The 26859-nt window shown below is 46.4% G+C and overlaps 1 protein-coding gene across 3 annotated transcripts in view; it reads left to right on the forward strand.

Moving 5' to 3' along the window:
* ptbp1b (polypyrimidine tract binding protein 1b) overlaps positions 1–11828 on the forward strand; it is a 34696-nt gene extending 22868 nt beyond the window's left edge. For all 3 annotated transcript variants that reach the window (XM_033621480.2, XM_033621482.2, XM_033621481.2), the window contains 10 exons: positions 38–166; positions 341–451; positions 545–722; positions 811–888; positions 1662–1804; positions 3930–3963; positions 7847–7939; positions 9402–9618; positions 9745–9822; positions 10948–11828. In XM_033621480.2, the coding sequence (XP_033477371.1) occupies positions 38–166; positions 341–451; positions 545–722; positions 811–888; positions 1662–1804; positions 3930–3963; positions 7847–7939; positions 9402–9618; positions 9745–9822; positions 10948–11080 (1194 nt within the window). In that variant the 3' untranslated portion in view covers positions 11081–11828. The remainder of the gene's footprint in view (positions 1–37; positions 167–340; positions 452–544; positions 723–810; positions 889–1661; positions 1805–3929; positions 3964–7846; positions 7940–9401; positions 9619–9744; positions 9823–10947) is intronic.
* The last annotated feature ends 15031 nt before the right edge of the window (positions 11829–26859 follow it).

The raw sequence follows: 26859 nt of genomic DNA on the forward strand, positions 1-26859 counted from the left end.
GTTAGCATGTTCTGATCCTCCATGTCTCCTCTGTCAGAGGGCCCAGGCGGCTCTTCGGGCCCTCACTACGTCTCATGTTGACGGGGCTGTAGCAGCTCCGAGCACCGTGCTGAGGGTGGTGGTGGAGAACTTGGTGTACCCCGTCACCCTGGACGCCCTCTGCCAGGTAAACACAACAACAACAACAACAACAACAACATTTAGACACATAGATCCACAGACATCATGAACTCTGAACCTGCTGCTGTTTCAGACAGCTGGCTGTGAACGCCTCACGACTCAGATTTCTCAGACGTGCGTTTCCTGTAATAGTCTGACCCACTTCCTGTCTGCTCCTCAGATCTTCTCAAAGTTCGGCACAGTGTTGAGGATCATCGTCTTCACCAAGAACAGTCAGTTCCAGGCTCTGCTGCAGTATCCTGACGGAGCATCCGCCCAGGCGGCTAAACTGGTGAGCCCCACACCTTGCTGGTTGCCACGGATACTGAATACTGTAGAGCTCTGTTGACCTGTCTGTCTCTCTGTCTGCCTGTCTGTCCTTCAGGCTCTGGACGGACAGAACATCTATAACGGCTGCTGCACTCTGAGGATCAGCTTTTCCAAACTCACCAGCCTCAACGTCAAATACAACAATGAGAAGAGCCGTGACTTCACCAGACCCGACCTGCCCACCGGAGACAGCCAGCCCGCCATGGAGCACCCGGCCATGGCCACAGCCTTCAGTACGCCAGCCCCTCCCACCAACAGTTGTGATCATGTGACCTCATGTGAAGCTCAAAGTGTAACTCAGGTGTTGTCTGTTCTCTACAGCTCCAGGTATCATCTCAGCAGGTCCGTACACCGGAGCCACTCACACATTCCCACCAGCCTTCACCCTCCAACCTGCAGGTGAGTCTCACCTGTCCACGTCCAGTCACACAGCTGCAGATGTGTCACATATGCAGCTCCAACACAACATGAGGTTTATTCACCAGGTTACAGTCAGATAGATAGCTTCACACATTTAATCTTGATCATTGTTAGCTGTAAAATATGAGCAGAACCAGACTGAGGATCTTTGAACAGAATATTTGTAGACAAAATTTAATGAGTGAAGGAGGAAGAGCTCGTCACACGTCACGTGTCACATGTCACTGAGATGTAGAATAGAAATAATCCATAATCGATTAAGTACTGAGATTATCTGAGACCTGTCAGCTGTGTCCGTGTTAGCTGTTCGCACAGTCAGACTCTAACGTCAGGGTACAAGTCACGTGTGTCCTGATCGTCTGACTGGATCAATGAGACTGTGATTATTCTGCACGAGCTGTGTGACAGTTTGTTTACAGATGGTTTGATATAGTTTGGCTGTTGTCAGAGGTGGAGCTGATCAGTCAATCAATAATCAATATGTTTGCTGTTTTCTGACTCACTGCTGTACAGCTGGTTATTGTGTGGCTAACGTTTTCCTTCACTGTCTGAAATATAATTTTATCAAACATTTAAATCCAGTTACTTCCTGTCGAGGAGCTGCAGTCACATGGTCAGCACTCAGCCAATCACATCTCTGAGCACGCTGTTGTTGGCATGTGTTCTCAGACGGAGACGCCACTACAATAATCCAGACTGTGATCATTAACTGTCGTCCACATGTCCTGTCTCACTGCTCCCGTCTCTCCCAGTGTCCTCCCACTATCCAGGCCTGGCGGTGCCCACTCTGCCCGGAGCCCTGGCCTCTCTGTCCCTGCCCGGGGCCACCAGGCTGGGCTTCCCCCCCATGTCTGCTGGAGTCTCTGTCCTGCTGGTCAGCAACCTCAACCCCGAGGTGAGAGGACAGTCTGTCCACCTCCTCATCATGTCCTCCTTCTTGTCTCATTGTTGTCTAAAGATGAACATCGTCCACAGTTTGATTTGTTTCCACCTGTGAGCAGCTCCTCCACTTCCTCTGCACACCGTTTACTATCATTATTATTATAATTATTAATCATTCTGTCCAGCGTGTCCACAGAGGACACGACAGAGGATTCAAACAGCCAATCACATGTGGGAAATGTCATCACTGCATCAGTGTCTCTGACCCGCTCACTCAGCAGAATCCACAGACCTTGTCTTGAGCACTTAGATGTAGGAACTATTATCCTGTTCGCTCACCTAGCATCACTGAGCTAGCTAACGTTACAGCTCAGCTGAGGAAGACACCATTGATGTTTACACCTCACGCTGTCACGAGCCTCGCGTCCATGAGCGGATACACACTTCGCTCTGTGCAGTGATACAGCTGCTGAGTGTAGTGTCAGTATACACCGAAGAACACAACAGGAGGGAGGGGAAATATTTACTTTAGATTGTTGGGGTGAACTGTTCCTTTAAAACGGAGGTGGGAACCACTCATGACCACATGCCTTTACTGATGTTGACCCTTGACCTGACGATTGGAACCCTGGACCTTCTGCATGAAGGGTGAGTGCTCTAACCACTACACTAGGGAGGGAGGCCCCTAATGAAACTAAAAGTAAGAATGGTAGAAAAACACACACACACACAGATAGTTTCCATTGTTCTAGTTCATTGGTAACATCTCTTACAACATGATCATGTCATAGATACAAACACGTGTCAGAGAGGGGTTGTAAAATTCTCAGAAACATTGCTATAACTTCTTCACATGTGATGTCACAGACACTCCCCCACTCCTAAATGGATCCCTTACAGTCTCGTTGACTCAAGCCCTAAGCCCTTACAGGTTCTGCGCGTTCATGTGAGGGGAAGTGGTGTCCCAGTTCTCCGTCAGGTTAGCTCTTACCCTGACGGAGAATTGGGACACCATTTCCCCTCACATGAACGCGTAGAACTAAGGGGACGGGCCAAGACAAGGGCTAAGGGGAAGAAATGGAATTGGTCCTAGGTCTGTAAGGGCTTAGGGCTTGAGTCAACAAGTCTGTAAGGGATCCATTTAGGATTGGGGGAGTGAGTTGTCCAGATGGAGACAACTGGAGACAAAGATGACCAACACTGAAAATAGACACTAAAGTTACCTAACATTAACTAACCAAAAACAAGACGTCGGTTGTTTCAGTCGATCAAACCGGACAGTTAAAGTCCTCTAGGTTATTGTACGCTTTCATCAGCTCGCCATGTAACGTTCGTAACATTAGATCTGGAGGACGAGGTCATCTGTAACGACGATGGTGTCCACACCGGACAAATCAGCACAACACTTTTATGTTGTCACTTTCCTGTATGTTCACTTCATCACTTCCTGCTCTCCATCTGAATTTCACTCATCATAATAGTCACATGACTTCAAACATCGTGTCAGCAAACAGTATTTATTCTGCACAGTTTGAGTCTTTTACTTCGATCAGTCAGACATTAAGACCACTGACCTCTGGCCCTGACATTCATGTGGATGTCACCTGACAGGCTCCACCCACCCTACACCGCTGTAGCCGAGGCACCGCCCCTCATGGCAGCGGCACGCCCTGATGACGGTGGCGTGCTGCAGTGAACATCATTTAGTTTACTTCCTGCAGACTAACGTTTGGACTCACGCCGTCTTTATGACCCTCTTACATCATCAACATCACAACCAACAGGAGAGGTCAGAGGTCATAGAGAGGTCAGGTCCTGCAGTGATGTCATAGAAACATTTTCTATCCTGCTTTTTGATTGGCTGTTTGAGTCTCTGATGTCACAGATTTTGTTCTCACTTGATGTCTTTACCTGTAATGTTTATAATGCCTACACACACACACACACACACACACACACCTGTCCAGTCATGTGTTCTCCTCCTCTCCAAAGGTAATTAACCTTCTGATTGACCCCTCACCTGTCTTTTTTCCCCTGTTTAATTTGTTGCCATGGAAACGCCTCGGACCCTCCACCTGTCCTGCCCTCCCACCTTTACCTGTCCTGTCCCTCCGCTGCCTTCTCTGCTGTCTCTAAAGAGAGTTACGCCCCACTGCCTCTTTATTCTCTTCGGTATGTTGTCACTTTATTCTCAGTTGTTTTTCCACTTTTTCAGTTTGGTTTTAATGAAACGATGAGTGTCTGCTGGTTTATCAGATTCTGCGTGTTGATTTGAGTTCATTCACAATATCTGCAGCTTCAAGATTCCTCAGTAAGAGATGTGAACAGGTTGTCTCAGGGCGGGGCAATATGAAGACATATCCTTATTGAGATATGGAACTATTTATCGTCTCAGATTTTGGACGTCGTCGTATGGTAATGTGGCATCAGTGTGTTTCCCCTCATGTTAAAGGCTGCGTTACAGTAAACTGATGTAAATGTATCAACTCACCAGACTTTTAATTTAACGCTTGTCTCAAACCACTGAGTCGTAACATCCACATTATCGATGATTATTGATCAAAAATCTTGTAATATATATATATATATTAAAAAAAAAAAAAAAAAAGATCCGTACAGCTTTCTGCATCAGCATCAGTGAGAGGGGAACTGGTCAGACGTATTGTTAGGTTGGATTCTGTCTCCCAGTCCGAGCGTTAATGCAGGTGCTCTAAGGAGATTTAAAAATATCTGAAACATATAATGTGTCACTTAAAAATATTGTGATATAATTTCCAGGACATATTGCCCAGCTCCAGGTTGTCTGGAGGTTAGGATGCTCAAACTGTCACATAACACAGGACACTCTCCTACAAACTCCAACTAAACACAGAAAAAGAAATCAAGAAGCCAACCCTACATGAAAAAAAATTAACTTTGATAACAAGTTTGACTTTGATGCATCTGCAGCTCATTTCACTTGAGTCCCTAAAATCTGTTTCTACTCAGGCAACAAATAAAAACTGATCTCAACTGAAATGTGAGTTTTGGTCATTTGTAAAGGGACAGTTCAGATGTTTTAAAGTCAGTGTGTGACCGACAGCAGGTGTCAGTCAGCATGCAATGTATTGTAAGAACTTTGAAATTCAAAGTCAGTTTAAGTGTACGTTATATTGAGAATATTTCCACAGCTTCACCTTAATGTCTGACAGTAATTTCCACGAGGAAATTAAGCTGTTATATCTCTTTAATCATAGTCAGACTCCACCGACAGAAACAGTGATTTAACATCAGTGAGCAGGAGCTGCTGGTCGACTGCTGCCTCCATCAGTTAGTGTGTTCTGCCTTTGCACTGACGACAGCTGTAGCCAGAGACATAGAGATGTACATCCATCTCATTCTTGTGAATGTGATATCTTAAGAACACCTTAAGGGAATTTCCTCAGATTTGGCACAAACATTCACCTGGACTTAAGAATAAACTGATAAGAGGTCAGTGTGACCTCACAAAACATGTTTTTGTTCATAACTGAAGAATTCATTCACTAATTCTGACCAAACTCAACACAAATGTCTAACAGGATAAAATAATTAAGGTAAAAGGTCAGCTTGACTGTGACATCATCATGTTTTAACGTCATATCTCAGGAACAGAAGGGGAGACATTTGGTCAGATACTGAATTGGTGACTCTAATCTTGAAACTGTGCTGATTGTATAGATCTTCTGTGTGTGAAGCATCCATGTTCTCACTAGGTGTGGTTACATGATGGCTTCTCATTCAGAATGAAATAAATCTGAATTAAAGTCTTTCCAGGTAGTTTACATGGGAAATATTCATTCTGAATGAGGGTTTACACGGAGATCAGTTTAATCGCCTTCATTTAGGTCTGCACAAGGTTTGGGGCAGGGAAGGTTTCTGATTGGATAGGGGGCGGGGCGGATGTTACATGTTTACGTTTACCGGAAGAAAACACTGTAGTCCTCGCTCCGGATACCAAGATGCTTGACGACGCCGTTCTTAGTGCCTTTTTCGGGCTTGTTTTGCTTATATTCTTGAAGCAGCAGTACGACAACAACCTTGTTCTGCTAATGCTTCGTCTGTTGAGGAGGAGAAGGGAGGTAGAAGGTCGAAGAAGGGAGGTAGAAGGTCGAAGAAGGGAGATAGAAGACCGTGCTGTGGAGAATGGAAATCGGTGAGTGCAATGAGTTGTGCACTCGATGTATACGTCATGGCGCCAGAAGAGCAAGGAAACGAGCAAGCGCAGAAAGACCGGAATGAACTTAAGGAGGAATGAATGTATACAAGTGAGAGAGATTCTTTCATTCGGAATTAGAAACAGAATATTCCAGCCCCTTACATCGGATTGAATTTTCAATCGCATTGGCCATTTTCATTCTGAATTAGGTGTTTACAAGATCACTTTTAATAGGAATGAACTTTCATTCTGAATGAAAAGGGAATTAAACTGTCCATGTTAACGCACTCAGTGACATGGATGGAGACTGTCAGAGACACTGGACTGGTGGGCGGAGTCATACAACCACAGGGTGGACTGGTGGGCGGAGTCATACAACCACAGGGCGGACTGGTAGGCGGAGTCATACAACCACAGGGTGGACTGGTGGGCGGAGTCATACAACCACAGGGTGGACTGATGGGAGGAGTCATACAACCACAGGGTGGGCTGGTGGGCGGAGCCATACAACCACAGGGTGGACTGGTGGGAGGAGTCATACAACCACAGGGTGGACTGGTGGGCGGAGTCATACAACCACAGGGTGGACTGGTGGGCGGAGTCATACAACGACAGGGTGGACTGGTGGGCGGAGTCATACAACCACAGGTTGGGTTGGTGGGAGGAGTCATACAACCACAGGGTGGGCTGGTGGGAGGAGTCATACAACGACAGGGTGGACTGGTGGGAGGAGTCATACAACCACAGGGTGGACTGGTGGGCGGAGTCATACAACCACAGGGTGGACTGGTGGGAGGAGTCATACAACCACAGGGTGGACTGGTGGGCGGAGTCATACAACCACATGGTGGACTGGTGGGCGGAGTCATACAACCACAGGGTGGACTGGTGGGCGGAGTCATACAACCACAGGGTGGACTGGTGGGAGGAGTCATACAACCACAGAGTGGACTGGTGGGAGGAGTCATACAACCACAGGGTGGACTGGTGGGCGGAGTCATACAATTAACCCTTTAAAACACCAAAGTCACACAGTGACACAAACACACTGACTGATGGAGGCAGCAGTAGCCCAGCAGCTCCTGTGTTCACTCATGTTAAATCACTGGTTTTCTTTATTGAGTCTGGCGGCTGTATCTCATACAAACCCACTTCAAAAACCCCAAACTATCCCTCTAACTTAAGTTATTTTTTAAGGCTGAATTTAAATGAATCTGGTCAGAAAATGATTCAGTAGAATGTTGCTGATAATAATCCAGGAAACACACTGACAACACTTCACCTTGGATCGACTCGCCGCTCACAGTTTTTAAAGTCATGTTTGGAAGCTGCGAGCAGCACAAACTGAACACTGATTTTATGTGATTTTTGATCCAAGCTGCATTTATTGTGTGTTTTTATCTTATTTCAGTTTCAAGTTTTGAGTTTGCATGTCGGGTTTTTTTCAGTTTGCATGTCGTCAGTGCTAAATCAGCTGCACTCCCATAATTCATAGCTCCTACATGGTGTAATCTGCCATTTTAATTTTCTCTGACCCTTACCCTTAATTTCCTCACTGCATTTCCCATGTCATAACATCCAGAAATTCCTCCCTTCTAAATTAAATTCACAAATTTGTTAGCTTTTGTTCCCACCTGCTGATGGCAGCATCTCACCGCTGCTCCTCCTCCAGGGTTTAAGTTCAGTTTATTGTGTTAATACATCAGAGTCTAATCAGAGCGTAGAGATAGATAAGGGTCAGTGTCTTGGCAGGCTGCAGTCGACCAGTTTCATACACAGCTTCCTGTAGGGTTGAACACTTCCTATAGGGTTGAACAGTGTAGATTATTATGTTTGTGTGAATCTAACCTTTGTCTTTGTTTGTGGCTGTGTGTTAAGGTGTTTATGGCGACGTGATGAGAGTGAAGATTCTGTTCAACAAGAAGGAGAACGCTCTGGTTCAGATGTCTGACTGCACACAGGCTCAGCTAGGTAACCTTCTGCACACGTTCAGTGGGCTCCTCTGGTCTCCACCAAGAGGACGTTCTCTGGACTTTTCAGGAGGGTCTGAGAGCCCAGTTTATTAGAATCATTCTGTAAATGGTGATAGAAACGTCCACAGTTTGGTTTCAGTAATAACTCCAAAAAGTCTCCCTAAAATAAAAAGTTTTGACCTACGGATGAGTTCAGGTTCCACCGTACAGACGCTGATCAGAAGAGACCCTCGTTAGTGTTCTTCTATCGTAATTATCTGGATATCTGTAATATTTAGTTTTATACATTTGTGATCTCAACAAAGAAGACGACGATCTTGAGTTAGTGAGAAAATTAGCAAGTAAAAATAAAAGGAGAAAATACAAGAAAAAAACGTATCCTCATCCGACGATTTGTATGATATCTAATGTATTAACACCGCTATGGCTTAGGTTAGGTTAGGTTTAGGAAAAGAATCATGGTTGGGCATTTTTCGTGTTGTACTTAACTTAAAGTTACGTACTCAACGTAAAATTGTGTACTTAAAAGTTTGTGTAGGTCAGGCTTAGGAAAAATGTTATGTTTGGGCATTCTTCAATATGAACTTGACATAAAGTCACGTACTCAACGAAAAGTTATGTAGATTAAGTTTAAGTAAAGAGTTTTGGTTAAGTGTCATACATTATGTACTTAATGTAAACTTACGTACTTCACTTAAATTTAAGCACTTAACAAAAGGCTGTTCTAAAGGTCAGGTTTCAGCATCGTTCGATACATATTACTGAAAATTCTGCACTTAATGTGAAGTTGCGTACTCAACAAAGAGTCACGTAGATTTAGTTTAGGTAAAGAATCTTGGTTGCATGAAATAACAGTACGTACTTGACGTAACATGGTGATGTACCTTAAAATAAGTCAAAGTTCCCTTTGTTTGCTATGAACAGCTGTCTCCTGGGGGAAAGTCGTGTGTGACCCATCCACCACCACAATCTGCTTCCTATATGTGGGTCGTATACGAATTCTGGTGCATTAACTTTTCGTAGATATTCGAACAGTGCATGAGAACAGCCTGGATCCTGAGATGTTCACATAGATAACAGCCAACAATCATTATTGGCGACCCGGTCCTGTGATATTTGTTTTAACTTTACTCTGTCTTATCCTGAGCTCCCACAGTACAAACTTCCCTTAGAGAAAAGTTAATGATGATTAATAGGAGTTTTAGTCGGAAACTTTATTGCAGGACTGCACAAGTTAAATTTCCAGGTGCTTACGACTCATTTCTAAAATATTATGTGTTTTGGTTTTAAAGGAAACAGGGTGGATAAAAGGTTTGCTGTAAAGATAATAAGAGCAACAACAAAAAAACAAAAACTAAATATGCTAACAGCTGTTACAGGAAAAGAATAAAAATAAAATACAAACCTAAAAAAAATCCAGTGAGAAACTTGAGCAGCTTCTTCACCTGTCTGGTTTGCAGCCATGAGCCACCTGAGCGGTCAGCAGCTGCACGGGAAGCCTCTGCGCATCACGCCGTCCAAACACACCAGTGTCCAGCTTCCTCGTGAAGGCCATGAGGACCAGGGCCTGACCAAAGACTACAGCAACTCCCCTCTGCACCGCTTCAAGAAACCCGGCTCCAAAAACTACTCCAACATCTTCCCACCTTCTGCCACTTTACACCTTTCCAACATACCGTAAGTCCTCCGACTGCAGGAGCAGGAACGTCTTTCACACCTGTCGTACAAACTCAGGTGTTCCTTACACACCAGACTGAAACTACCTGCAACATTACTTTGATGATGTTCCTTTTGTGTTTGTAGCCCGTCTGTGGTTGAGGACGACCTCAAGATGCTGTTTTCCTCCTCAGGAGCCACAGTCAAGGCCTTCAAGTTCTTCCAGTGAGTCAATTTCCTATCTCATATCTCAAAACCTTATTGATGCCTGCCCTATTCATTAAAGCCCGTCCTCTTGGACTGCCCTCCTTTGTCCCAGAGACTCTATCCTTGTTCTGAAGCATTTTCTCTAAAATTCCCTTTGTTGTTCTGAAGTTTGCTTGGTCGTCCCATCCTGAAGCCTTTGCTCCTGCCCTGAAACCATTGTCTTTGCCTTGAACTTTTGGTCCTCACCTTGTAACCCCATGTCCTCATCCTAGAGCCCATGTGCTCATTTTTACCCTTATCCTTGCCCCAGGGTCCCTCCCTTTGCACCTTGCTTAAGTCTTTATTCTTGCCATCTCCTTGCCCCATAGCCCTTATCCCTGCCCTGCCCTGCAGTGCTTAGTTCATGCTGTGTCCTCAAGCTTTGTTTTATCCTGAAGCCCCTGAACTTACCCCGAGCCTTTATTCCTGCCATAAAGCTCCTCTCCTTGCCCTGATTTTCTTTCTTTGCCCTGACATCCCTGTGCTTGCCCTGCTTTAAAGCTTTGTAATTCCCTAAAACACTTGTTCCTCCCCTGCAGCCCCTGTTCTTACCCAGCAGCAAATGGTCTTGCCCAGCAGCCTTTGTCCTTGTCCTTTAGGTTATTGACGTTGCCATTTGTCCTATCCAGAAGCTTTCATCGTTTCCTGATTCCTTCATCTTTGTCCTAAAGCCTTTACGTTTGTCCTGAAGACTTTGTCCAAGTCCTAAAACCCTTAACTTTGAGATTGTCCTGAAGCTGTCATTCCTCCTCTTAAGCTTTCAGCCTTGCTCTGAATTCCCTATACTTGTTCTATCCTGAAGCGTTTATCGTTGCCTTCTTACCCTGAAACTTTCATCTGTGCCCAAGCTTTTGTCCATGCTGCGAAACCTTCGTCCTTGCCTTCAAACCCCTATGCCTGCCTTAAAGCTTTCGGCTTTACCCTGAAGTCTGTTTTGCTTTGCCCCCGTCGTGGCCCCAAACCCTCTGGGCAAAATATAAAGACTTGGATGCCAGGACAGAGCCTTCACCTTTGCCCTCAAACTCCATCCCTTCACTACATTAAGTCATGTAAACTTGTGGACTTCCTGTGTAGAGTCTGATAACCTGTCGGTTTCTCCTTCAGGAAGGACCACAAGATGGCTCTGATCCAGATGGGCTCAGTGGAGGAGGCCATCGAGTCCCTCATCGAGTTCCACAACCACGACCTGGGAGAGAACCACCACCTGCGGGTCTCCTTCTCCAAGTCCTCCATCTGAGCCTCAGACTTCACCATCTGAATTGTTGACTCGATGGTGTCCACTACACTCCGATCATTCCAACGCATGTTTGCAGATGCAGAAACCACCGTGGAGTCTGGTGTGATGTTAAATTATTTTTTAAACTTGTTTTAAGTTCTTTGCCTTCAAAGAGGATTAGGGTCATTTTAAGAAATATCAGAGTTCTTGAAGAAGTCAGAATTCTGGATTCAGTCTCAGAAGTTAGTGAATAAAGTCAGTAATCTGAGTTTGTCAGGATTCTGGGAGTTTTACAGATTATAGTCAGATTCTGGACTAAAATCCTGTTGGTATATTTGTGTCTTTCTTGTTTTGAAGTTATGTTTTAGCCGCTCTTGCCTTTTGACTTTAATCCCAGAGGTAAAGTCAGCCTTCTACGTTTATGTCTCGGCAACGCTGATGAAAGTTTTTCAAACATTGACTTAATCAACTCAGAATTCTTTCTTTATTCTCAGATTTCAGTTCACATTTGTTTCCCGGTGATCCTAATCCTCTTCTTTGAAGTTTCCCCTCTGAAAAAACACTTCTGTCTTTAAAATATCAGATCTGACGAGGTTTGGGAGGTCGTGGATTTCCCCTCGAGCTGTTAGAAATTAGTCCAGGCCTCGTTAAGAAAGGCCTCGTTAAGAAAGGCTTAGTTTGGCCTTCAGATGATCCCTGTGCCTTATTGCTGGAGTCAGAATGACCTCGACTTTGACATGTAAAAAAAAAAAAAAAGAAAGAAATCTCCCATCATGCCTCTGTAAATTGGCAAAGAGCAGGTTTACAGTTGATAAAGGTTTACTGTTGATGTATTACAGATATATCCATATTTTATGTGTATTTTATTGGTGATGTTTTCCTTATGTTAGTTATTTGTACTGCTGGTTACTGTAGCGTCAAACATGTGAACAGATTCTGTTTTAGCGGGTTTGCTGGCCTTTAGTCCGTAGATGCTCTTCTTTTTTCTTCCCCTTTGATTTCTTTATTTCCATGTATGCAATCATGTTTTATTCAAATCAGATATTGTAGCAATATTTTAATCATTCCTGAACTTTGACTTGTTTGGTTGTGAATGTCTCTGCGAGCTCGGCAGTTCTCGTGCCGCCTTTACAATCCGCAGATGAATGTTGTTTTGTTTCTGTCGCGTTCTGTCGGGTTTGTGAATCATGATCGTCTCATCTGTCGCGTTGCCTCTCTGAACGGTTTTATTTATAAGTTTGTGATCCACTACAGCTGAAACCAAAAACGGCCTTCTAGATGCAAACAAATCCGCCTGCCTCAGGTTTCAAAGGTTTAAGGACTAAAATAAAACATAAGGTTGGACGATGGTGAACTGCTTTAGGCTCTGACGGTGTTTTCCTGTGGGAATGTTTTTATTAATTTCTCGACCGCTTCACTGGATTCAGCCCACTGGTGTGACTTCAGTCTCTATCGCAAAACCAGATGTAACGTGGAGTGCCTTCAACGTAGCGCTGAGTCACACATCAGGTATCAACTCCTCTGTATTCTGAAGGTTGGACGGAGAAGACGCCTCGCAGCCGTCTCAACTGTGCTGAGACCAGACGCTGCTGGTTTGGTTTATCTGTGTGTCTTAATTTTATTACGTCGACATTCCGGCTGCTCAGACGTCCGCCTGAACTTCAACACGACGAAGCTTCACTGTCTGAACCGAACGAGCTGCTGGGGGGGTGGGGGTTCGGGAGGGGGTGTGTTACTGTTGTGGTGCATTCAAGACACCTTGGAGATTTGGTAGATGAGTTTCAGACAGTTGCTGTGACCCAGTTCAGAGTCTGACTCGTTGCAGACGTTCAGAGGAGGTCAGCCTCGATCTCGCGTCCTTTGTCCGTCACAGGTTCGGCTGTTTCTATTAAGCCTGTTCACACTGTGACTGTGGTCCGTTAAACACCGTCAGAGAAACAGTGGACGCTTCAGATCTCACTGTGAGACCAGACGACCATCGGCAGTCCATTTTACAGTCTTAGAGACCAGTGAGCCACCCTTGTGCTGCTACAGCCCTCAGACCAACCAATCAGAACGCAGCAGGAAGTGATGCAGATGGAGGTCTGACAGCACACGTACTCAGACACCACAGAGGTGTGTTCTCTGAGCATCATGTTTCTCCTGAGGCTGTAGCTCTTTGTTCCTGTCTATCATGTGATTGACACGCTCTGCTCTGATTGGACCTTCATGCTCCCAGGTGTGTTTATAAATGTGGACCAATGAGAACACGCCTGCTGAATGCTGTTTATTCTGTCAGAAGTTTCTTCAGACATCAGAACAACAGATGACATTAAGTACACACACGTTTACATGGGGAGGGGTTTTCCCAGGTGACTTGAATGCATCACAGACCTTCAGTGTCAGGTGGGACAGGTGTCAGGTGAGGCAGGACTGGGACCAGTCAGTGAGGTGGAGGGTCAGTGGGGGGTGGGGGTGGGGAATGGGGGTTGAACTGTACATATGTGTTTTATACCACAGTTTGGTGTCTGCGAGCTGATTGGTGGTTTTTTATCTGATGTATATTTTGATTCAAAGTGAGCGACCGGTTCTGAGCCTGAGCCTGAGCCTTCCACTGTCTGTGTCACAACACATTAAATCACTTTTTATCTACAAACTGCAGAGTCGTCTGTCTGTCTGGAATATGACAAAATACCAAATAAAACAAGGACTTACTTATTTAACTGAATTTTGTTTTCATGGTTTATTTATAGATTATGTGTGAAAATAAAACATTTATCAGGGCTGTCACAGTTAACATGTTGATAACCAGTTCATGCCACAAATTTGTTTGATGTGCAATAAACACATTTACCTTCTGTAATTGACCAATGGCTAAGCCACGCCCCCTCCACTCACTCGGACAAACTATCAACATTCAGTGAGCGGCGCTATGGCAGGTGTCACAGTACACGGCATTTCACAGGAGGCAACTGATGATTTTTGGAGACATAATGATCAGATGTCATTGAGAAGTAACCAAAAGGGCCTAAACTACGCATTGGAGGGATATATTCATCATTTTATTGTTGAGAAGGTCGATGAAAAGCTTAAATTACAAGCCAAAATTTACAGGTCACAGTGTACGCTTGTGAACCGCATCTGGTTGCCGTCACCATCAAAGACAACAAGTTAAAGTGCCACTGAAGTTAAGGTTTTTGGCTCAGAATATGAGAAAAGGATAACGGCCTTTTTACCATCTTTACCAAGAGTGTCTCTCCGTTAGTTTGGTGCTGCAGTATTTACACTGAATCATTCAGCATAACGTTTGCCAACCTTTGTTATCTCTGCCATTACAGATAAGTTAATGAAGCTAAGCTCCAGAAGTTAACGTTAGCTTAACTAGAGCCCTTTGCACAACAGCTAACAATGATGTACGATCACCAAAGTACAAAACTAGAACAAAATAGGCTAATGAACTCCCAGCAAACAAGGTGACATGATGAACAACGCAGCTAGGAGCTAACGTTAGACTAACTTTAGCTAACGTTAGCTAGAGATGTTAAAGATAACTTTATATTTCTTTCCAGCAAAGTGACAATATGTTGCCTCAAACACAATGTTGACTTACCTTAGAACAGATGTAGACATCATTGTTAATCTTATTCACGTTGAGTTGATGTTGTGGTCTAACGTTACCACACAACTTTATCCAAAGGAGACACTTTTCTCGCTTGAGATGTGGTTTAAAGTGTAAAAAATACACCTGGTCGCCCAGCCTCTCAGGATACCTTGTGTCAGAGTTGCATGTACCCCATGCACACCGTTTGACCATTTTTAAACTTCAAATCTCAGAAAAAGCTCATAAAACCCAACAAACTGACTTTCTGTAATGCATTTCAATGGACGTCCAGGCAGAGAATGTCCCAGTGTATGGGAATGGCTATACGCACTGTGATTGGCTCATCGCGTTTGAGGGCGGGGCTTAGCCATAGGTCAATTATGACCCTCGGCCCACCCTGTACTTTGGGAAATCAGGAAGAGATGCAGCAGTGACGTTGTGGATGGCGAGCAGAATCAAAGCAGCAGAAGTGGACACAGAAAGGTTTCTTCTTCATGTCAGATTCAGTTTCAGAGCTTCAGATGGTTTCAGGATGTGGACTGAGTTTCCACCAGAGTGCGACGAGCTGCTTAGATGTTTATTGAACCTTTACAGATGTGACACTGGACTCTACATAGTGTCAGTGTTACATTCAGGTCCATGTGTCCGTCTGTTGCTTGTCATGGTTTGCTTTCAGCACTTTTTCAGCAGTCTGAACGTGTGAGTTTATTCTGAAGAACATTCTGAGCAGTGTGTCGTTGATCTGGACTCTTGCATTATAATATAAACATGCATTTTCATGAAGCAGCAATTTGTTGATCAGAGTATTAAAAACTTGGTTAATTTAGAAAAGATAAAAAAAAATGTTTTCAATGTGCGATTAAATGCAAGTTGGTCAATCAGATATTTTTATAACATGATGGAGATGAGTCGACGAGTCCTCATCCCAACTTGTCAATCAGTGGACTCCTCGTCTACATATGACGCACCAGGTGTCCTCTGGTGTCTGTTGTTGACCTTCTGGGACGCCATGTCACTTTACGCCTGCTGCATCATGTCTTTTCAAAATAAACTTTTTTTTTTTTTGTGGTGGAAAGTAACAAAGTACTTTAACTCACTTGGGTTCAGTTTAGAGGCACGTGACCTTTGTGACATATGAAGAGTTTATGAAATGTTCATTATGATCAGTTTGTTCAGGTCCAGCTGAAATTATTAACAATAAATAAAGATAATCAGCAGATGGATCAATAATGAACAGAATCATTAGTTATTGGATCAAAATGAGCTCCAGCTCAACCACCGACAGTCACAGTCACCTCTGAGATCAGATGTAATAACATACTTTAACTTTATTTTATTGAGTTCACACTGAACAAACATATAAATGCAACTCTTGTTTTTGCCGCCATGTTTCAAATGTTGAAGATAAAAACTTTTTTTGCTGGATAAACTCAGAGTCTCACTCTGGTTGCAAATTAGTTCAAATCCATTTTATCAACATTTTTCTGCCATTTTAATAATGTTGTTTTTGGACATTTCAATAATATTTTTTCCAGATATTTTATTAATATTTTTCGGATATGTTGACATTTATTTGGAAGTTTGTTGACATTGTTTGGACATGTCAATAACAGACAGGCTGAGATGTGACACTACTGGGGTGTTATCAGCTCCCTGCAGCGTGAGGCCGTGCAGCATCCTGCTGTAACATGAGGTCATGGTGGTCACAGGTGGAGACGCTGGATGTGGACGTCCTGAGCTGGTGTGGTTACACGTGGTCTGAGGTTGTGAGGTTGGTTGGATGTACTGCTGTTATTACTGCTGTTGATACTGCTGCTGCCACCCTTTAATAGTACTTGAGTCAGAGTCCATGAGGAGCAGCGTCTGTTAGAAACTCTGACACATATTAACATCTAACAAACACGTTGACGTCACAGTGACAGTGTTACTGCAGAGACAGATTAAATGGTGGACGGACGGTGACCTCAGATCTGATCAGAAGTATTGATCAGGAGTGTGATGGACGATGATGACCAGCAGGTGGCAGCAAACACAAACAGGAAGTTCACAGCACAGAAAATCAAATGAACTCAAGCTTTAACTGAAATATTAAAACCTTGTACATCATATAACACACACACACACACATACACACACTGCTCAGAAAAACTGAATTGAATATTTAAATCTCACATCAGATCCTGATGAACGAAGTGTAAAATCTTTACTGATGTATGTTGTATAATTAGTTGAGAACAAAGTGATGTAACAACTAAGATCATCGACCCACTGAGGACTGGAGTCAAAGTCAGAGTCAAACATGTAAACCACAGGCTCACTGATGTCCTGATCCAGGAGCTCAGACGGTGTCAGGAGGTCACACAGGCTGATCCTGTATGACCTCCTGACACCGTCTGAGCTCCTGATGAGTCGGAGGATGGTGTCCTGGAGGATCTCCTCCCAGACCTGGATCAGGACATCAGTGAGCTCCTGGACAGTCTGTGGTGGACACACTGATACATAACGTCCCATAGGTGCTCAGCTGGATTTAGGTCAGGGGGACGAGAGGGCCAGTCAATGACATCACTGCCTTCATCATCCAGGAACTGTCTACACTCTGGACACATGAGGCCTGGTCCTGCACCAGGAGGAACCCAGGGCCCTCTGCACCAGGAGGAACCCAGGGCCCTCTGCACCAGGAGGAACCCAGGGCCCACTGCACCAGGAGGAACCCAGGGCCCTCTGTACCAGGAGGAACCCAGGGCCCTCTGCACCAGGAGGAACCCAGGGCCCTCTGCACCAGGAGGAACCCAGGGCCCACTGCACCAGGAGGAACTCAGGGCCCACTGCACCAGGAGGAACCCAGGGCCCTCTGCACCAGGAGGAACCCAGGGCCCTCTGTACCAGGAGGAACCCAGGGCCCTCTGCACCAGGAGGAACCCAGGGCCCTCTGCACCAGGAGGAACCCAGGGCCCACTGCACCAGGAGGAACCCAGGGCCCACTGCACCAGGAGGAACCCAGGGCCCTCTGCACCAGGAGGAACCCAGGGCCCTCTGCACCAGGAGGAACTCAGGGCCCTCTGCATCAGGAGGAACCCAGGGCCCTCTGCACCAGGAGGAACCCAGGGCCCTGTGCACCAGGAGGAACCCAGGGCCCACTGCACCAGGAGGAACCCAGGGCCCTCTGCACCAGGAGGAACTCAGGGCCCTCTGCACCAGGAGGAACCCAGGGCCCACTGCACCAGGAGGAACCCAGGGCCCTCTGTACCAGGAGGAACCCAGGGCCCTGTGCATCAGGAGGAACCCAGGGCCCTCTGCATCAGGAGGAACCCAGGGCCCTCTGCACCAGGAGGAACCCAGGGCCCTCTGTACCAGGAGGAACCCAGGGCCCTCTGCACCAGGAGGAACCCAGGGCCCACTGCACCAGGAGGAACCCAGGGCCCTCTGTACCAGGAGGAACCCAGGGCCCTCTGCATCAGGAGGAACCCAGGGCCCTCTGCATCAGGAGGAACCCAGGGCCCTCTGCACCAGGAGGAACCCAGGGCCCTCTGCACCAGGAGGAACCCAGGGCCCTCTGTACCAGGAGGAACCCAGGGCCCTCTGCACCAGGAGGAACCCAGGGCCCTCTGTACCAGGAGGAACCCAGGGCCCTCTGCATCAGGAGGAACCCAGGGCCCTCTGTACCAGGAGGAACCCAGGGCCCTCTGCACCAGGAGGAACCCAGGGTCCTCTGCACCAGGAGGAACCCAGGGCCCTCTGCACCAGGGTATGGTCTGACAATTGCTCTCAGCAAAAAGCGAGACACAAATCTGAGGTCCCCAAACCAGACTCCTTCCACCCTCCAGCTGCACTTTGAAATCAGAGAACAATTTGTGCCAAGTATGAGGATGCAGCTCTCACTTTGGTGATACAGGTACCAGATGGCTCGTAGCAGTGACCCTGGTACCCCGTATTTCTGCAGTTCCCCCCACAGGTCTCCTCGGGGGAAGTGGTTGTAAGCTTTCTCCAAATCCACAAAATTCATGTAGACTGGATGGGCAAACTCCCACAACCCCTCCAGCAGCCCCACACAGGTAAAAAACTGTTCCACTGTTCCACAGCTGGGACAGAATCTACATTGCTCCTCCTGAATCTGAGGTCCAACAGTCAGTCGGAGCCTCCTTTCCAGCACCCTGGAGTAAACTTTGCCAGGGATGCTGAGCAGTGTGATACCCCGATAACTGGAGCACACCCTCCGGTCCTGTTTTTTTAAAAATGGGAACCACCACCCAGGTCTGCTCCACAGTCACTGTACCAGACCTCCATGAGACACTGTGTCAACCAAGACAGCCCAACAGTGTCCAGAGCCTTCAGCTTCTCAGGGTGAATCTCATCCACACATGGAGCCTTGTGCTGAGGTGCTTTCTGACTACCTCAGAGACCTCTGTCAGGGATATGGACGAGAGTTCCCCCGACTCTTTAGACTCTGTCTCCTCCACAGTGGACTTGACGGCTGTGTATAGGAGTTCCTCAAAGTGCTCTTTCCACTGCTCGATAACACCCCTAGTCCTGCTCAGCAGTTCTCCTCCTCTGCTGAACACAGGCCCTGCTCCCCCGTCCTGATAAGTCCAGCGATTTGTCAGAGCTTCCTTGAGGCCAACTGAACTCCTCCCACACCCAGGTTTTGTTTTGGTGACCACCAGAGCTGCAGCTCTTCTGGCTACCCAGTACCTCTCTACTGCTTCAGGAGACCCCTGGGCCAGCCAGACCTGAAAGGCCTCCTCGTTCAGCCTGACGGTCTCCCTCACTGCTGGTGTCCACCAGCAGGTTCTCAGGTTGCCACCATGACAGGCATTGACAACCTTCTGACCACAACTTTTAGCAGCCGCCTCCACAATGGAGGCTTTGAACATGGACCACTCAGACTCCATGTCCCCAACCCCCCGGGATGCACAAAAAATTCTTCTGGAGTAGGGAGTTGAAGAGCTCACGGACAGGGGCCTCAGCCAGACGTTCCCAGTGCACCCTCACTACACGTCTGGGTTTACCAGGTCTGTCCTGCCGCCTCCCCCGCCATCTGATCCAACTCACCACCACGTGGTGATCAGTTAACAGCTCTGCTCCTCTCTTCACCCGAGTGTCCAAGACACACGGCCACAGGTCTGATGATACAACCACAAAGTTGATCATAGATCTTCGGCCTCGAGTGTTCTGGTACCAGGTACACTTATGACCCTCCCTGTGCTCCAACATGATGTTACGATCCATGACGAGCACAGAAGTCCAATAAAAAAACACCACTCGAGTTTAGGTCAAGCAGGCTGTTCCTCCCAGTCACCACCTCCAGGTTTCTTCATTGTCCATGTGAGTGTTGAAGTCCCCCAGAAGAACTATGGAGTCCTTGGTTGATACCCCCTGAAGGACACCACCCAAAGACTCAAAGAAGGTCTCAGTCAGAGTCCTCTCAGCGACTGGCAGTCGTATCAAGGCGACTGTCTTGTTCCCCACGGAGAACACAGCGGGGCTCAGCCGGAGTCTTCTGAGTATCGCCTCTTACCCTGGACAACTCTGGAGGAGAAGTCCAGAAGAGTCCAGCGCCCCTCCAAGAGTTTGGTTCCAGACCCAACGCTCTGCTTAGAGGTGAGCCCAACTATATCTAGTTGGTATCGGCTCCAGAGGAAGGCCACCGGTTTATTTATTTATTTCCAAACATTATTCCCAAGATTAAAAATGAAAATTAAAAAAAAAAAAAAAAACAGAACAGGAGGAGGAGGAGGAGGGAGCGATGGAGATAATAAAGCAGAAGAAGACGAATTGAAGCGTTAAGTCCTGTGGAAGAACAAGAGAAGATCTGAGGCTTTACAGACTGAAGGAAGTTCATATCCGTGTCCTCTTACCCCCCCCACCCCCCCCCCCCCCCCCCCACCTCTGACCCACCCAACACGGCAGACCGCTGACACGCAGCTGAACAAAGAGGGATTGTGGGTAAAAAAAGAAATGCTGGCACGCCAGCTTGGTTCAGCTCTCACAGGCTGTCAAACAGGAAGCAGAAAGTTTTACCATAATCCTGCAACACAGACCGTGTGTGTGTGTGTGTGTGTGTACAGAATAACAGAAACAGTCACACTGTGTTCAGCAGCAGGTTTCTGTCGTTCACCTGAACATAAACACACAACAGATCAACTACGACTCCCACGATGCATTTCACCCACAGATATTCAATCAGAGAGCTTCACATTCTGCCGAGAATCTAAAGACTGAACTTTGTTTCCAGCTTCGGTTCAAACCAGATGCAGATTTTATCTGAACTTTCAGGAAGTCATTGAATGAAAAATGTGAATGAATTCTGTCTCTGTCTGCGGCCACACTGAGAACTCTCTTAAAGGAGACAAACAGCAGGTGGCGCTGCAGAAGACGAGGTTGCAACAAGATGACGTCATGAAAAGAGCGCCAGACAGACTTCAGACGAAGGACAACAGTGGACGTATGATAACAGAGACACGTTGGATCAGCTGATGTTGACGTTAATGTTCCAGCTGCGTGTCAACAGAAATGTTAAACATCCGCAGATGAAGACGACGTCGTTATTTATTCACTGAATCTGTTTCATCGTCACGTTCTGGTTTGTCGATACACAAACTTTACCCGTCCCCAAAGACGCAAAAGTTCCTTCTGATATGTTGAGATTTCTTTTTATTTTTTGGATAATTTGCATAAAAACATGTGGATGAAGAAAACTTGTGTCTGATTCTGACGTATCCTCGCACAACGCTGCGTATGATATCCTACAAATTGGCGCCCCACGAATGATGTCACATCTTTAACTCATGACAAGATTTTCTGGCCGTCTGTGTTTTCACTGTTATAGACAGGGGGCGCTGTTACACATCTTGTGAAATAGAACAGCACGGCTGTGTCCACAAACAAAGGAAGAAGAAGATCTGCTGGAAACCAGAAGAAGATGTTGCAGTTTACAAACTGAACATGAGAATGCCGGCGCCGATGGAAACGTTTACGGTTTCTGAAGCCGTGGAGACGTTGATGGACTCAGACTGCAGCACTTCCTGTTTTGATCAGCATTGTGAATCTGATTGGGCGAAGAAACAAACGAGTTTGGTGGGACGAAACGAGATCTCCATGACGGGGACAGTGACACACGGACGAGACGACCACAGAGGAGACGGAGACGACAGAGCACTGAATGTGACAACGTGCTCCTCTGAACCTCATTACAACATTACTTCCTCTACAGCTGATTTCTTCAAAATAAAAGTCTTCTCCCTTCCATCAGTGCCCTCCTTCTTGTCTCCTCCTCCTCCTCCCCTGTCTCCTCCTCCTCCTCCTGTAAGGATGATGGACAGTTCAGAGGACTCCTCTCTCAGTTCTTTGATTCAGTTTTAATCTCCTTGAAGATTTTTTTATTTCTTTTTCACCTCCTTTGTCTTCTTTCTTTCCTCCCTCTCCTCTAACATCTGCTCTCCTCTAATGTCTCCCATCCTTGTCTCCTTTCCTCGGATGTCTCCTCTCCCCTATCGCCTCCCCTCCTTGTCTCCTCTCCTCTCCTCTAATGTCTCCTTGCCTCCTCTCTTCTGTCTGTCTGTCTTCCATCTGTCCTTCCCTCTGGTGCGTCTCCTCCTCTCGGGCTCTTTGTGTCTCAGAATAATTCTGAACATTGAATCACTTATTGATCCTGATTGAATCAATAAACTGATGATCAGTGAGTGACAACGTGGAGCTCAGGGTGCGTTCAGGGTCACAGGCTGTGAATGAATTACGTTGAGACGTCTGAAGGTTTCCATCAGATCACTGACTGAATGAGTTTTCTTCTTTCTATCGTTCATGAAAGCATAGCGAGCAGCGAGGACGGATTCAACTCCCTGTTTCACCCTGAGGACATGAGGACAGATACAAACCTGATGGAGTCTCTCGCGTCCTGTTGGACTTGTGTCTCCGTAGAAGTTGTCAGATTCAAACAGACTGAGAGTCACAGAGGACAGCTGAGTGTTGGACGAGCTGCAGTTTGACCTGCTGACCTCCGCTCTCATCCACTTCCTGTTCTGTTTGTGGTTTCCTGTCGGGTTTAATCAGAGCCTGCAGTGATGCATTCAGGTACCGACCTTTGTCTGTTCCCCACAGCGTCTCTGATACAGCTGCAGGCTGTGATTAAAGTATCTGAGAATGGAGGAGGAGGAGGAGGAGGATCACGCCTGCAGCCATCACGCTGTCACTTCTTCTTCTGCTGTTGGAAATGAGCTGAAGGCATTAACAGGAAGTGGGGGGGGGGGGGGGGGGGGGGTGTCAGTATTATAAGTATCATAAGTCAGTTTGGTGTGACCTCTGACCCCTGAGACATCAGATCAGGGTTAATAGAAAAAGCACTTGACTTTTTGTTTCTCGTGTCTGAAGAGGAATAAAAACAGTGCAGTAACGACCTGGACAGAAGTCGTCATCTTTCAGTAAAGATGGCGTCCGAGACGCGTCTCATCTGCAGAGCGGATGATAAATCATCAGATCATTAGATGATATTTAAGGATGTTTTACAGCAGCTTCCTGTTTACTGGGCGCTGTTTCCTGGCGTGTTGTGACTGGACTTGAGTGGAACATGTGACTGTGCTCCTCCTCAGAGGTGAAGTGATGTTTTTGATATTTGGGGACTTTGGCGAGGCCAGCAGGGAATATATTGGCTGAGCTCACCAAGGTGTGCTAATGCCTGGTGGGCAACTACTTTAAATGCTAATTCAGCCGCCGCCTTCGTGCTGCACCCTCAAATATCAGCTAACTACCTCCAGCCAATCTCTTCCTCCACATTTCCTCCTCCTCCGCTCCGCTGCTTCCCGCCGAGTGACCACCGCAAACAAACACAACGTGGCTGTCAGACCGTTAATCCGGAGACGGCGTGTTTGTCTCGTGTGCTGCTCGACGAGCAGTCACGCGTGTTTGACGTGTTTGAGGGGGAGAAGAAGAAGAGGCAGAGAGTAGAAGAAGAGGAGAGTCTCAGCGTGCGGCTAATGGCCGTCCGACTGACAGGTCCATCATGGATTTAACCGGCCGCCTCTGCTGCTTTGCATCTGGCTGACAGCTCCGGAGCTTCTGCCTAAAAGGCGGATTATGCAAACGTTCGGTTCACTGGCCTCCATCAGCGACCCCCCCCCCCCCGGGCCGCTCCGTCCCGCAGGGCGCCGCCAGGTAATTCTGTCCACGTCAGATGAGACGTAAATAATCGGCCATTTTCAGCCGCCGGCTGATAATTAACCCTTTAATTCTCTTTGAAATGACGCTAATTGGTCACGAGCAGGAAACATCTCCACACACACACACACACTGTACACACACACTGTACACACACACACACACACACACACACACACTGTACACACACACACACACACACACACACACTGTACACACACACACACACACACACAGCCAGCGGGTCAATTAAAGGCTGATGGACGAATCAGCAGACAGTCCATTAAATCGTCCGTCTGTCTGTCGGACTCCTGCAGAGACGCTTCGTCTCCTTCAGCAAGGACAAACAGGAAACACAAGTTGCGACGCAGCGGGGCTCCTCTCAGATCTGACGTCTCCGTGGAACCGAAACCACAAACAAACCTCCGATTGAGTTAAAGTGGAAACTGGTGAACAAAGATCTGGATCTGAGGACGCGACCTGGACCGGGTCCAGACCGTCTGTCCACTCAGAGGTGACAGGACGGCTTCTGATTGGTCCACAGGATGAGTTCACCTGTCAGACTGAAGTCAGCATACAGACTGACCTCTGACCTCTGAGAGGGAATGTGTGGATTCTGGTGATCTGATTGGTCACAGTGAAGCTCCGTCACACATAAATATGTCCAACAGCTCCAGCCTGGTCCTGGTCCTGATTCTGGTCCTGGTCCTGGTCCTTGTCCTGATTCTGGTCCTGGTCCTGGTCCTGGTTCTGGTCCTGGTCCTGGTCCTGGTCCTGATTCTGGTCCTGGTCCTGGTTCTGGTTCTGGTCCTGGTCCTGGTCCTGATTCTGGTCCTGGTCCTGGTCCTGATTCTGGACCTGGTCCTGGTTCTGGTCCTGGTCCTGGTCCTGGTCCTGATTCTGGTCCTGGTCCTGGTCCTGGTTCTGGTCCTGGTCCTGGTCCTGATTCTGGACCTGGTCCTGGTCCTGGTCCTGGTCCTGGTCCTGATTCTGGTCCTGGTCCTGGTCCTGATTCTGGTCCTGGTCCTGGTTCTGGTCCTGGTCCTGGTCCTGGTCCTGATTCTGGTCCTGGTCCTGGTCCTGATTCTGGACCTGGTCCTGGTTCTGGTCCTGGTCCTGGTCCTGGTCCTGATTCTGGTCCTGGTCCTGGTCCTGGTTCTGGTCCTGGTCCTGGTCCTGGTCCTGATTCTGGACCTGGTCCTGGTCCTGGTCCTGGTCCTGATTCTGGTCCTGGTCCTGGTTCTGGTCCTGGTCCTGGTCCTGATTCTGGTCCTGGTCCTGGTCCTGATTCTGGACCTGGTCCTGGTTCTGGTCCTGGTCCTGGTCCTGATTCTGGTCCTGGTCCTGGTCCTGGTTCTGGTCCTGGTCCTGGTCCTGGTCCTGATTCTGGACCTGGTCCTGGTCCTGGTCCTGGTCCTGATTCTGGTCCTGGTCCTGGTCCTGATTCTGGTCCTGGTCCTGGTTCTGGTCCTGGTCCTGGTCCTGGTCCTGATTCTGGTCCTGGTCCTGGTCCTGATTCTGGACCTGGTCCTGGTTCTGGTCCTGGTCCTGGTCCTGGTCCTGATTCTGGTCCTGGTCCTGGTCCTGGTTCTGGTCCTGGTCCTGGTCCTGATTCTGGACCTGGTCCTGGTCCTGGTCCTGGTCCTGATTCTGGTCCTGGTCCTGGTCCTGGTTCTGGTCCTGGTCCTGGTTCTGGTTCAGACGCTACTGCTGCAGAAACTTCTGAGAACTGTTTTGTGGGGAGCTGCATCATAACGTCTATGTGTACGTCTTTTTTCCCAGCGACACAAACGTCCTCAACTCTTTGATGATGAGATTCCAACCTGTGTACAGTGTTCAGGTCATCATCATCATCATCATCATCATCATCATCATCATCGTCATCACCTGTTCTCCAGTGGACTCATTATGACTTCCTGTCTGGACTGTACTTCATTCAGTGGAGCAGCAGCTCAGTGAGACGAAGATTTCTGTTGGAAACTCATTCAGATTTTATTTCTCCTCCAGGAGTCCAACAGCTTCACTGAACCATGCTCAGCAGTAGCAGGACACTGACAGCAGGAGGAGGAGCAGAAGCAGGAGGAGGAGGAGGAGGAGGAGGAGGAGGAGGAGCAGGAGCAGGAGCAGAAGGAGGAGGAGGAGGAGGAGGAGCAGGAGCAGAAGGAGGAGGAGGAGGAGGAGGAGGAGGAAGAGGAGGAGCAGGAGAGGAGGAGGAGCTGTCAGACTGTTAAACTGTTTTACATCATGTCTGTTGAGGACTTTTTTGTTGAGATTGAAAGTCTGCCTGATGACCGCTGGAGTCCTCCTGCTAACTCCTCCTAATTCCCCCTAACTCCTCCTAACGCCTCGTAACTCCTCGCAATAACCATAAATCTAAACATAAATATAAACATAGATATAAACATAAATATAAATATAAACATAAGCATAAACATAAACATAAATATAAACATAAACATAAATATAAAGATAAATATAAACATAAACATGAACATAAAAAGAAATATAAACATAAACATAATATAAATATAAACATCAACATAGACATAAATATAAACATCAACATAAATATAAACATAAACATGAACATAAAAATAAATATAAACATAAATAAAACAAATTTAAATATACATATAAACATAATATAAACATAAACATAAATATACATATAAATATAAAGATAAATATACACATAACTATAAACATAAATATAAACATAAATACAACCATAAATCTAAATCTAAACATAAATATAAACATCAACATAAACATAAATATAAATATAAACATAAGTATAAACATAAACATAAATATAAATATAAACATAAGCATAAACATAAACATAAATGCAACTAAAATCTAAATATAAACATAAATATAAACATAAACATAAACATAAACATAAATATACATATAAACATAAATATAAACATAAATACAACTATAAATCTAAATCTAAACATAAACATCAACATAAACATAAATATAAACATAAACAAACATCAATATAAACATAAATATAAATATACACATGAACATAAATATAAATATAAACATAAGCATAAACAGAAAC

The sequence above is a fragment of the Epinephelus lanceolatus genome, chromosome 6 (genome assembly GCF_041903045.1).
Source record: "Epinephelus lanceolatus isolate andai-2023 chromosome 6, ASM4190304v1, whole genome shotgun sequence".
NCBI lineage: Eukaryota > Metazoa > Chordata > Actinopteri > Perciformes > Serranidae > Epinephelus > Epinephelus lanceolatus.